General features: G+C 42.8%; 1 protein-coding gene across 5 annotated transcripts in view; it reads left to right on the top strand.

Annotated features, from left to right (window-relative positions):
- The window catches only part of LOC307147908 (serine/threonine-protein phosphatase 2A 56 kDa regulatory subunit gamma isoform-like), a 25,436-nt gene that overhangs the window by 10,127 nt on the left and 2,809 nt on the right, over window positions 1–12,500 (top strand). For 3 of the 5 annotated variants that reach the window (XM_079853002.1, XM_079852998.1, XM_079853001.1), the window contains exons 2-13: window positions 2,171–2,370; window positions 4,734–4,844; window positions 5,031–5,123; window positions 6,053–6,183; window positions 6,341–6,400; window positions 6,483–6,591; window positions 7,862–7,915; window positions 7,986–8,156; window positions 8,642–8,769; window positions 10,162–10,263; window positions 10,340–10,412; window positions 10,570–10,686. In XM_079853002.1, coding sequence (XP_079709128.1) covers window positions 2,302–2,370; window positions 4,734–4,844; window positions 5,031–5,123; window positions 6,053–6,183; window positions 6,341–6,400; window positions 6,483–6,591; window positions 7,862–7,915; window positions 7,986–8,156; window positions 8,642–8,769; window positions 10,162–10,263; window positions 10,340–10,412; window positions 10,570–10,686 — 1,218 coding nt within the window. In that variant the 5' untranslated portion in view covers window positions 2,171–2,301. The remainder of the gene's footprint in view (window positions 1–2,170; window positions 2,371–4,733; window positions 4,845–5,030; window positions 5,124–6,052; window positions 6,184–6,340; window positions 6,401–6,482; window positions 6,592–7,861; window positions 7,916–7,985; window positions 8,157–8,641; window positions 8,770–10,161; window positions 10,264–10,339; window positions 10,413–10,569; window positions 10,687–12,500) is intronic. The other 2 variants (XM_079853000.1, XM_079852999.1) reach the window with 1 other exon arrangement.

The raw sequence follows: 12,500 nt of genomic DNA, 5'->3' as shown, positions 1-12,500 counted from the left end.
CAATCATCAGAATTTAAGTGAAAGCATTTGCAACAGTTTAATGATAATGTTGTAACCACGAAAATGAAGATATTCTGCTTTATAGTCTACAGAGGCTGAGTAAATGTCTGTTCCTGACACCATTACTATAGTTTTACAGCACTAAACTTGAACTCAGTTAATAATTGATGAACTTTACACTGTCAACACTGATCTGAGTAATGACTCTCATCTTCTGTAGAGCTGCTTTACTGCTGGAGTTTGCATTTAATTTTATTTAATTCTTTATTTGACAGGGTTAATGGACAGTAAATAAACTGCCCCAGAATTAGCAACAAGTCTAAATTTAATCTGCTGTCCCTGAGCCAAATCACATCACATGACACACCAAAAGATCATTACACATGATAAAATATATACAACATCTGAAAGTGTCTCATATCTGATAAAGTTTCACCTTTGATTCTGTTTATTACTGTGAATCTGCTGTGAATCGATCTGTGTAAAGTCACGTGTCCTTCATTGATACAGCGCTTTACCAGTGTAGAGTTAGGTTAGGGTTAGGGTTAGAGTTCCACAGCAGCTTTACAGTGATAACAGGAGATTACAGTAGCAGAGAGTGTTCAGGCTTTACAGCAGATCTAGAGTAAAGTTACTGTCCAGATAAAGTTAGTTTTGATTGATTCACTTCTGTTGTAGAGATCATCAGTGATTATTAACGTGTGTGTGTGTGTGTGTGTGTGTGTGTGTGTGTGTGTGTGTGTGTGTGTGTTGCAGAGATCATCAGTGATCAGTAACGTGTGTGTGTGTGTGTGTGTGTGTGTGTTGCAGAGATCATCAGTGATCAGTAACGCGTGTGTGTGTGTGTGTGTGTGTGTGTTGCAGAGATCATCAGTGATCAGTAACGTGTGTGTGTGTGTGTGTTGCAGAGATCATCAGTGATCAGTAACGCGTGTGTGTGTGTGTGTGTGTGTGTGTGTTGCAGAGATCATCAGTGATCAGTAACGTGTGTGTGTGTGTGTGTGTGTGTGTGTTGCAGAGATCATCAGTGATCAGTAACGTGTGTGTGTGTGTGTGTTGCAGAGATCATCAGTGATCAGTAACGTGTGTGTGTGTGTGTGTGTGTGTGTGTGTTGCAGAGATCATCAGTGATCAGTAACGTGTGTGTGTGTGTGTGTGTGTTGCAGAGATCATCAGTGATCAGTAACGTGTGTGTGTGTGTGTGTGTGTGTTGCAGAGATCATCAGTGATCAGTAACGTGTGTGTGTGTGTGTGTTGCAGAGATCATCAGTGATCAGTAACGCGTGTGTGTGTGTGTGTGTGTGTGTGTGTGTGTGTGTGTGTGTGTGTGTGTGTGTGTGTGTGTGTGTGTGTGTGTGTTGCAGAGATCATCAGTGATCAGTAACGTGTGTGTGTGTGTGTGTGTGTGTGTTGCAGAGATCATCAGTGATCAGTAACGCGTGTGTGTGTGTGTGTGTGTGTGTGTGTTGCAGAGATCATCAGTGATCAGTAACGTGTGTGTGTGTGTGTGTGTGTGTGTGTGTGTGTGTTGCAGAGATCATCAGTGATCAGTAACGTGTGTGTGTGTGTGTGTGTTGCAGAGATCATCAGTGATCAGTAACGCGTGTGTGTGTGTGTGTGTGTGTGTGTGTGTGTGTTGCAGAGATCATCAGTGATCAGTAACGTGTGTGTGTGTGTGTGTGTGTGTGTGTGTGTGTGTGTTGCAGAGATCATCAGTGATCAGTAACGTGTGTGTGTGTGTGTGTGTTGCAGAGATCATCAGTGATCAGTAACGTGTGTGTGTGTGTGTGTGTGTGTTGCAGAGATCATCAGTGATCAGTAACGTGTGTGTGTGTGTGTGTGTTGCAGAGATCATCAGTGATCAGTAACGTGTGTGTGTGTGTGTGTGTGTGTGTGTGTGTGTTGCAGAGATCATCAGTGATCAGTAACGCGTGTGTGTGTGTGTGTGTGTGTTGCAGAGATCATCAGTGATCAGTAACGCGCGTGTGTGTGTGTGTGTGTGTTGCAGAGATCATCAGTGATCAGTAACGCGTGTGTGTGTGCGCGTGTGTGTGTGTGTTGCAGAGATCATCAGTGATCAGTAACGTGTGTGTGTGTGTGTGTGTGTGTGTGTGTGTGTTGCAGAGATCATCAGTGATCAGTAACGCGTGTGTGTGTGTGTGTGTTGCAGACGTGGCCCCGGCCGAGCAGGAGAAGCTCTTCGTCCAGAAGCTGCGCCAGTGCTGCGTCCTCTTCGACTTCCTGTCCGACCCGCTCAGCGACCTGAAATGGAAGGAGGTGAAGCGCGCGGCGCTCAGCGAGATGGTGGAGTTCCTCACACACAACCGCAGCGTGATCACCGAGCCCATCTACCCCGAGGTGGTGCACATGGTGAGTCCAGCGGATCAATGCGCTCTGTGTCCTGTACCTCCAGTCCTGTGCCTCGCTGACGCTCACATGCTCTGCTATTCACAGCTCAGACGAGCTTATCATGATGGAGCCGGTCCTCGGCACACACACCCACCGCACCGCTCTCCGCTCCAGACACACTCCTCGAGTCTCCTTCATCTATACAGCGCTTTATACAACACTGAGTGTGTCACAGCAGCTTTACTGAGATAACAGGACAATAATGCAGAGTTTGTGTCCACAAGAAAATAGCGTCTCAGTCCAGCTTAAGGAAGTTCAGAGAAGTTATTAATTTAGTTCATTTATATATATATATATCCGCTCTGGAGAAAACCATGATGTCATCGTCCAGCTCAGTTCAGTTCTCATATAATGGTGTCAGTGCAGGAGAGCAATAATATTGTTGAATATGAAATGTCCCCGACTGAGCGAGACAAAAGCCAGAGGTGATCAAGAGTGGATAACTGCGGTCGCTATCATCTGTTTAAACTAAACTCATTTAAGCCTGGTCAATCTAAACATTTAAGACCAAACCGCGAAAGAGAACTCGTGTGTGTGTGTGTGTGTGTGTGTGTGTGTGTGTGTGTGTGTGTGTGTGTGTGTGTGTGTGTGTGTGTGTGTGTGTGTGCGCTCATCCAAAGTCTCAGACGGGACGCAGATATTGAGTTCTCGTTCAGGTCTTGTGCTTGAATGGACAAATTCACACAAAAATTGTCGACATGTCCGTCTTGATGAGAATCCTAGCAGACAGAGTCTGTTATGCCTCGCGTGAACATACAGTCGAGAGAGACAGCGCATTATATGGAACATTATCAGTATTGTGCATCCATGCGTGATGTCTTAAAGGGACAGCAGCCTAATATACTGATATTCCTGCTGTCTTATGCTAATCAGACAAGGACATCACGCTGCTCTTGATTGAATAGCTTTTGTTACTTTAATAAGGATTCATCTTTAACTTATACAGTCAAATATGCAATGTTATTTTATATTTGTAAATATATATTTTATATATTACTTTATTCAATTTCTGTCCCTGAAAACTAATGTTAGACCTGAAAAGCACTGTTTATTTTAGTAGTTTCTTTGCTCTGTTGTATTTGTTTGTGCTGTTGCTTGTAGTTAAGATGATTTGTTCTTTATTTCTTTATTTTTATTTGACAGTAGACCTTTTTTCCCTGAACATATATATATACACATGCTGAACCATGAGCAGTTTGAACCGTTGCACCGCTAGACAATATTCCTCAAGCTCTCGTTCCAGAAACTCTCGTTTGATAATGTGACACACAGGCGAGCTGTTGAACAGATCAGCTGTGTGTGTGAGCGAACCCCAGCTTTCATGTCTTTCAGTCACATGATCAAAGCTGCACGACTGCTGCCAATGCTAATAGCGTTATTGTTCTGCTAATGTGGCGGTCGATCGTCCGCCTGTGTGGATGAGACGTGACGCACCCGAGCGATTGCAGGATATTTATATGAGGATCTGCTGATTGTCTAAACTACGGCTCTGTTTCCATCCACCTACGTTTCTTTATGCAAATTTTGGGATATCACATAAAAAACACTGGATTGAAGCACCAAGATTTGCTAAACATGCGCATGAAAAACATGCTTTCATTATAGGCTGATCTTTTTTTTTATCCGATAAGACCTGCACATAAACTACGACAGAAACACATTAACTGAATAAATCCCTCGAACCTCATGTGACTCAGCGTCAGCTGTGATTGGATAACTGGAGTGACCAGTGGACCAATGGCATCGCAGCGTCTCTAATGCTGGTCTGGTGTTTCTGAAAGTGTGTGATCAGAATGATTTGGTGTAATTCCCTCCAGAAGCGTCTCACACACACGAGTGTGTTCCCGAACACCAGCATCCGAACGCTAGAGAACATGACAGTGTTTACTGTGTTTCGTCTGACGCTCGAGACACACTCGTTCATGATGGAGGAGAAACAGCCGATTGCAGAAACTTACACTTTTATTACTGATATTTGAGCCAATTTCACAGGAAGTGATGATGTTGTTCTCTTGAACACATGGGATAGAAACAATGTGTTATTCAGAAAAGTTTATGCCATATTCCAGTTTTGCGAGAAGTTAACTTCACAGCTTTGGATGAACCATCTTCTACTTTCATTTATTTTCGATCTGAGGTAAATTATCCATCGTCGCTTCAAGTACGGCTGTGAATGATTTAAAAAAGACACTTCAGTACCTGAACTGTGAACAGTTCGGATGGCGTGTGCTGATGATGATGTGTGCTGATGATGCGTGTTCCTCTGTGTGTGTGTGTGTGTGTGTGTGTGTGTGTGTGTGTGTGTGTGTGTGTGTGTGTTGCAGTTTGCCATCAACATGTTCAGGGCTCTTCCGCCTTCGTCCAACCCGACGGGAGCAGAGTTTGACCCCGAGGAGGACGAACCCACTCTGGAAGCAGCGTGGCCTCACCTACAGGTGCTGATGACATCATCAGTCACATGACCCTGACACCGTTCACACCACGACCAATCAGAGCTGACCCGGCTGATGTTGGCTGTTATCAGCGCCGGGTCGCGGTGTGAACGAGAGCGTCTGGATAACACAGAACATTTGACCTCGCCTGACCTGTTGCTCATCACTGCATCTCTCTGTTTCCTGAAGCTGGTGTACGAGTTCTTCCTGCGCTTTCTAGAGTCGCCCGACTTCCAGCCCAATGTTGCAAAGAAGTACATAGACCAGAAATTTGTGATGCAGGTACAGATTCTTATTAAACTATATATACATTAGCGGTCAACGGTCTGGAATCAGTAGGACGCTTTAATGTGTCTGAAAGAGTCTCTTCTGCTCACCAAGGCTGCGTTTATTAGATCAAAAAACAGTGGAATATTATTCCAGTGTAGATCATCTGTTTTCTATGTGAATATATAGTAGTAAGTGTCCTAAGTGTAATTTATTCCTGTGATCAAAGCTGAATGTTCAGCATCATTACTCCAGTCTTCAGTGTCACATGATCCTTCAGAAATCACTCTAATATGAGGATCTGATGCTCAAGAAACATTTATGATTATTATCAGTGTTAAAGAAAACTGTTGTGCTGCTTCAGATTTTTGTGGAAACACACTTCACTTCAAAAGTGTTGGGGGGAAAAATAACTAAATTAATACTTTTATTAATCAAGGATGCATTAAATTGATCAAAAGTGACAGTAAAGACATTTATAATGGTACAAAAGATTATATTTCAAATGAAGTCTGTTCTTTTAATCTTTCTATTCATCAAAGAATCCAGAAGAATAAAATGCGTCAGTTTCCACAAAAATAATACATTTTCAACACTGATAATAATCATAAATGTTTGTTGATCATCAAATCATCATATTAGAGTGATTTCTGAAGCATCATGTGACACTGAAGACTGGAGTAATGATGCTGAACATTCAGCTTTGATCACAGGAATAAATTACACTTTACTATATATTCACATAGACAACAGATGATTTACATTATAATAATATTTCACTGTTTTTACTGTTTTTCTGATCTAATAAACACAGCAGAAGAGACTCTTTCAGAAACATTAAAGCATCCTACAGATTCCAGAACATTGACCGCTAGCGTGTACATTACTGGATTAAAGTTTCAAGCACTAGTTTAACGGTTGAGTGTTGTCCGGCTCTATCTCAGCTTCTAGAGTTGTTCGACAGTGAAGATCCTCGAGAGCGGGACTTCCTGAAGACCACCCTGCACCGGATATACGGGAAGTTTCTTGGGCTGCGCGCTTACATCAGAAAGCAAGTTAATAACATATTTTACAGGTGAGCGATGCCTTCATGGCCCAGAGCTAGCGGTGTGATAATGCGTTCCTGCTGTTCAGGACTGAACCGTCTGTGCTTTACTCCGTATGTAAACGTGAAACACGGACGCGAAGGAACCGCCGCCCAGAATCCCTCTGTGTTTTGTGTGTGTTTGCAGGTTTATTTACGAGACTGAGCATCACAACGGAATAGCTGAACTACTGGAGATCCTAGGAAGGTAATACATGAGCTTGTGACGTGTGTCCCTTTGCATGCTGGGAAATCTTCTGATAGGCGTGTTCCTTCCTTCTCTCCGACAGCATCATCAACGGTTTTGCTTTACCGTTAAAAGAGGAGCACAAGATTTTCCTGCTGAAGGTTTTGCTCCCGCTGCACAAGGTGAAGTCTCTGAGCGTCTATCACCCGCAGGTCAGTCGCTAACCCGTACCCCAACCCTAACCTGTATCCGTACCCCAACCCTAACCCGTACCCTAACCCGTACCCCAACCCTAACCTGTATCCGTACCCCAACCCTAACCCAGTCGCTAACCCTAACCCGTACCCCAACCCTAACCTGTATCCGTACCCCAACCCTAACCCAGTCGCTAACCCTAACCCGTACCCCAACCCTAACCTGTATCCGTACCCCAACCCTAACCCAGTCGCTAACCCTAACCCGTACCCTAACCTGTATCCGTACCCTAACCCGTACCCCAACCCTAACCCGTACCCCAACCCGTACCCTAACCTGTATCCGTACCCTAACCCGTACCCCAACCCTAACCTGTATCCGTACCCCAACCCTAACCCAGTCGCTAACCCTAACCCGTACCCTCATCAAAGGAGTCGTTCACTTCAGAACTAAAATCTCCTGATGATTCACTCTCCTCCTCGTCATCCAAGATGTTCATGTCTTTCTTTCTTCAGTGGAAAAGAAATGAAGGTTTCTGAGGAAAACTCTCCAGGATGTTCCTCCATATAGTGTCTTCAATGGGGTCCAACGGGTCGAAGGTCCAGATGTGAGTTTCAGTGCAGCTTCAAAGTCTCGACACGATCCAGCCGAGGAATAAGAGTCTCATCTAGACACACCAGCGGACATTTTACAACTAAATAAACATTTATATACTTTATAACCACTAATGCTGGTCTTGCACATCCACGACTTCTCGCATTACGTAATCAGGTTGAAAGGCGTAAGAACAGACCCAGTGTTTACAAAGCGTTTATAAATGGTAAAACAATGATTTCAGATGATTATGAAGTTGGAGAAGAGTTTTTCGCCTATGTCCGTTTACTGCTTGACCTTTCAACCTGATGATGTAATGTGTGTCGCATCACAGTGAGAGCAAGACCAGCATTAGTGGTTAAAAGTATATAAATGTGTATTTAGTTGTAAAATGTCCGCTGGTTTGTCTAGATGAGACTCTTATTCCTCGGCTGGATCGTGTCGAGACTTTGAAGCTGCACTGAAACTCACATCTGGACCTTCGACCCGTTGGACCCCATTGAAGACACTATATGGAGGAACATCCTGGAGTGTTTTCCTCAGAAACCTTCATTTCTTTCCCACTGAAGAAAGAAACACATGAACATCTTGGATGACGAGGAGGAGAGTAAATCATCAGGAGATTGTAGTTCTGAAGTGAACGACTCCTTTAGCTCATGTTCTTCAGTGCTAATGTGGTGTGTTCTCGCTCAGCTGGCGTACTGTGTGGTTCAGTTCCTGGAGAAGGACAGCACACTCACAGAGCCGGTAAGACTTCGCTCTCTCTGATTGGCTGAGGAGGGTGATCATGTGACTGACGCTGTGCTGCCGTGTGCAGGTGGTCATGGCTCTGCTCAAGTACTGGCCCAAGACCCACAGCCCGAAGGAGGTGATGTTCCTGAACGAGCTGGAGGAGATCCTGGATGTGATCGAGCCGTCGGAGTTCGTCAAGGTCATGGAGCCGCTCTTCCGCCAGCTAGCCAAGTGTGTGTCCAGCCCTCACTTCCAGGTGCGTCCATCACACCTGTACAACACCAACAACAGCGTGCTCTGATATATGTGCTTAAAGCGATAGTTCACCCAAAAATGAAGATTACCCCATGATTCACTCTCCCTGAAGCCATCCTAGGTGTATATGACTCTCTTCTCTCAGACAAACACAGAGTTATATAAAAAAATATCCCGAATCTTCCAAGCTTTTTAATGGCAGTGAATGGGCACCATTTAAGCATCATGAAGCATCTGTCCAATAACCAAAGCGATACATTGTATCAGATAACCCAAACGTTACTGTTGTGACTTCCTGAATATTGTCTCTATCGTCTTCTCTAGAGCTGAGTTCGAGAGTCGTATCTGATGGTTCATCACTGATTGTGTTGCTCAGTGTGACTCTGTAGAGCGCTGTAGAGATAAAGCTGACTGGACGTGTGTCATGTGTGCCTGCGATAGAACATGTGTGTGTTCATGTGGTCATGTGACGTGTGTTCCCGTCAGGTGGCGGAGAGAGCGCTGTATTACTGGAACAACGAGTACATCATGAGTCTCATCAGTGACAACGCAGCCAGGATCTTACCCATCATGTTCCCGGCGCTCTACCGAAACTCCAAGAGCCACTGGAACAAGTAAGACTCGCGTTCCCTTCCGGAGTTCTGGAGTGTGTTTACTCCCCGTGTTCAGCGCTCACTGACGACACCACTGATGAGCACACGAGCCTGAACCTCGAGCTGAGACTGAACGCGGTGCTCTTGAACACACACACACACACACACACACGCATTCGTGAATTGCACCTGACTGCGTCTCTCTTCTAGTGCGTCTGTGGGTTTTAGTTACTAAGAAATATATGCTAGAACTTTACAGTTTCTAAGCTATTTTATTGATAAATCACAGAACAGAGTTTACAATATATTCTTCTTCACGTGATAAGTGCGCTTTTCTCTCTGTGTGTGTGTGTGTGTGTGTGTGTGTGTGTGTGTGTGTGTGTGTGTGTGTGTGTGTGTGTGTGCGTGTGTGTGTAATGCAGCAGTGAAGAACGGTGATTAACTTCCCTGTACAATAAGTGTAAAGCTTTCATTCACGCGATCTATGAGCATCAGATGTATGATCAGACAGATCTTGCTCTCGCACTCATTTGTCATTCTAACTGAAACTGATATATGAGTATGAAAGTGGATTTATTATTAATATTATCCCGCTGCGCCCTCTATAGGCCATGATCAGCGACTAGTCAAAGTCAAGCTTAAAGTGTCATGGCAGAGCATTAAAGTCAATTCAACCCCTAATTTGAGTGTGTGCGTGTGTGCGTGTGTGTGTGTGTGTGTGTGTGTGTGTGTGTGTGTGTGTGTGTGTGTGTGTGTGTGTGAGTCCGAGACTGCCTATATTTAGCACAGTTATTTAGCACAGGAAAAGGTTGTCCTCTGGGTTCAGTCTCTTAAACTCCTCCTCAACGCACTCAGTGTAAACGCAGCAGTGACACGCTACGCTAGCTATCCCAGCAGGCATCAGAGAATCCAGAAGAATAAAATGCATCAGTTTCCACAAAAATATGAAGCTGTTTTCAACACTGATAATAATCATAAATGTTTCTCGAGCATCAGATCCTCATATTAAAGTGATTTCTGAAGGATCATGTGACACTGAAGACTGGAGTAATGATGCTGAAACTCAGCTTTGATCACAGGAATAAATTACACTTTACTATATATTCTGATAGAGAACAGATGATTTACATTATAATAATATTCCACTGTTTTACTGTATTTCTGATCAAATAAACGCATCCCTGGAAACTTCTTGAAAAAAACGTTTTCAAATTTTTTAATGATTTCAAACTTTTGACCACGAGTGAAAATTACTGTAGTAAACCTCGACATCTCTTCCCTGCCAACTCAACATACTAAAGCAGGTTTAGTTGGACTGGGGATGCAGAGGCGTTTCTGTGAGGGTTTCTGCTCTGAATATTATATTATATAACACACAATATACTCGCCTCTCTCCTGTGTGTGCGACTGCAGGACGATCCACGGTCTGATCTACAACGCACTGAAGCTCTTCATGGAGATGAACCAGAAGCTGTTCGACGACTGCACTCAACAGTTCAGAGCCGAGAAGAACAAGTGAGTCTCACACACACACACACACACACACACACGGCTGCCTGATGAACTCTGACGAACACACTTCTGCTTCCAGAGAGAAGGCAAAGCTGAAGGAACGAGAGGAGGCTTGGATAAAGATCGAGAGTCTGGCCAAGTCAAACCCACAGGTGAGTCTCTCAATCCCATCATGCATCAGTGCTCGTGCCACTTCCTGTCAATCACGTGACCTGACTCACTCTCCTACTGACGCCCGTGTGCATCTTCAGTCGCTGCTAATGGCTCCCGCTAACGCTCGTGTTTCTGTCTGTGTTTCTGCTGCTCTAGTGCGTGTTGTATGTCGGTCCGTCGGGACTAATCAGTCCTGTAGAAATGGAGACGGATGCTCCCTTTATAGAAGATGTTGAGATCTTAAAAAAGACAGTGCAGTCCAGAGCCGTTCAGGTAAATCAGAGAACCAAGCAGAGCTTCATCATCATCACCATCATCATCATCATCATCATCATGTGTGTGTGGTGATGGACGATCCACGTGTTCAAACCCTTTCGTTTAGACTCTAAACTCCCACTGAGAGTTAGCTGTAATGAGTAACATGAGCGACTGGAGAACCGACTGTGTGTAACTCTCCTGGGCTCTAGTCACGTGTCGTCAGAAATTACAGAATCGTTTTTGTCAATGAAATTAATGTACTATATTTCAGTTTGATAATGTTTTTTATCATATACATAATACATATTTTGTATTTTTAGGGGATTGTTTTTATACTAAATTATATTTACGCTGTATTTATAATCCATTTATTCACTTTTTGAGCATAGACCTGAAAATTAAATATCCAACTTAAACTGTGGTAAATCTTGAATGCTTTAGAGCAGGGACGTCGTTAGGCCTATTTTAGGGGGGCTGAAGCTACGCCAAAATGTTCCTAAGCCCCCCTAAATGATAATAAGAACAACAATAACAATTCGACTTATCAATAACCGTATCCTCATTCATATTTAGACGCAACAAATGATATATATCCAGCTACAAAAAAATAGCCGAAAAGTAAGTTGGACCATGCATTCACCGTGAGACACGCAATTAACACTTTCACACGCTCTCACGCCACACATACATTTCTCACGCACAGAAAAATCGCGAAGCAAAGAGGACACGGAGACCGACAGATTAGACAGAGCAGGTTACTTTGATATAAAAGAATCTCAACTCTCAGATTCTGTCAATTTTATTACGAAATTCAAACAATAAATACCGTTTTGGCGTTTGTAAATGTTACGTGACAGATCATTAGAGCACGTGAACCGATCATCTCTAACGTTACTAGCTAACCTTAATAGTAAAAAAACACGAACACTGTTGAAAGATACAGTAGGCTACTACAACTTACCGAAATGTAGATTCCTCATACATAATATCGACCAATCAGTGTTTTTATCAGCGTGAAGAGGTCAATAACACAGCTGGAGAACAATTATGTCACATTTACCATTTAATGAACATAATATGGGCTACAGCACGCAAGTTAGCTGGCAAGAAAAAAAAAGAGCTATAGAGAGTATTTTGCTAAATATGTGTTTTATATTACATATTTATTATATTTTTGCTTATATCATTAAATAAAGTTATTATAATAATAAAAACGCATTATATTATATTTAATTTGAGTTATTTTAACCTTAAATAATACTACCAGCTGATAGGGCTCTCTGTATGTTTACAGCATTAGGTGAGTTGTTTTTTTCTTGAGAAAAATTAACGCTTATCTTGAGTACCTAATATTTATCCAAATGAGTCAATATTAAATAAAAATACAATAATTGAATTGAAATAATAAAAAAGCATTGCTTACCAGAAATTGTATCATGCACCGTAAAATGTACATATAATTTTACACTTATGCTATACTAAAGCCTGAAATGGGCACTTTTTGTGACAGCAACCCTATCATTTTTGATCAAAGATGTGGCTTAACTTCAGAATTTCAACTAAAATCAGTATTCTTATGATTGCTCTGAACATTTCTGACTAAGTTCAACAAACATTACTTATTCATAAACTTAAAATAATTAATAAAAATGTAGGTAGGTGTGACGGGGTTGAGACTAGGGTAACAGGGTTGAAGATGGTAACGGGGTTGAAGAGACAAATACAGCTAAACACAGTTGTTTTTTACTCAAATTCACTGTAAGATTTTCTATAAACGCAAGTTACAAATACCCTGGGGGCTAATACCCCCCCCAATCCTAGTGACGTCC

This window comes from Squalius cephalus, assembly GCF_949319135.1.
Source record: "Squalius cephalus genome assembly, chromosome: 20".
Lineage (NCBI taxonomy): Eukaryota > Metazoa > Chordata > Actinopteri > Cypriniformes > Leuciscidae > Squalius > Squalius cephalus.
Note: the sequence above shows the minus strand (reverse complement) of the source record. Positions and strands in the feature narration are given on the sequence as shown.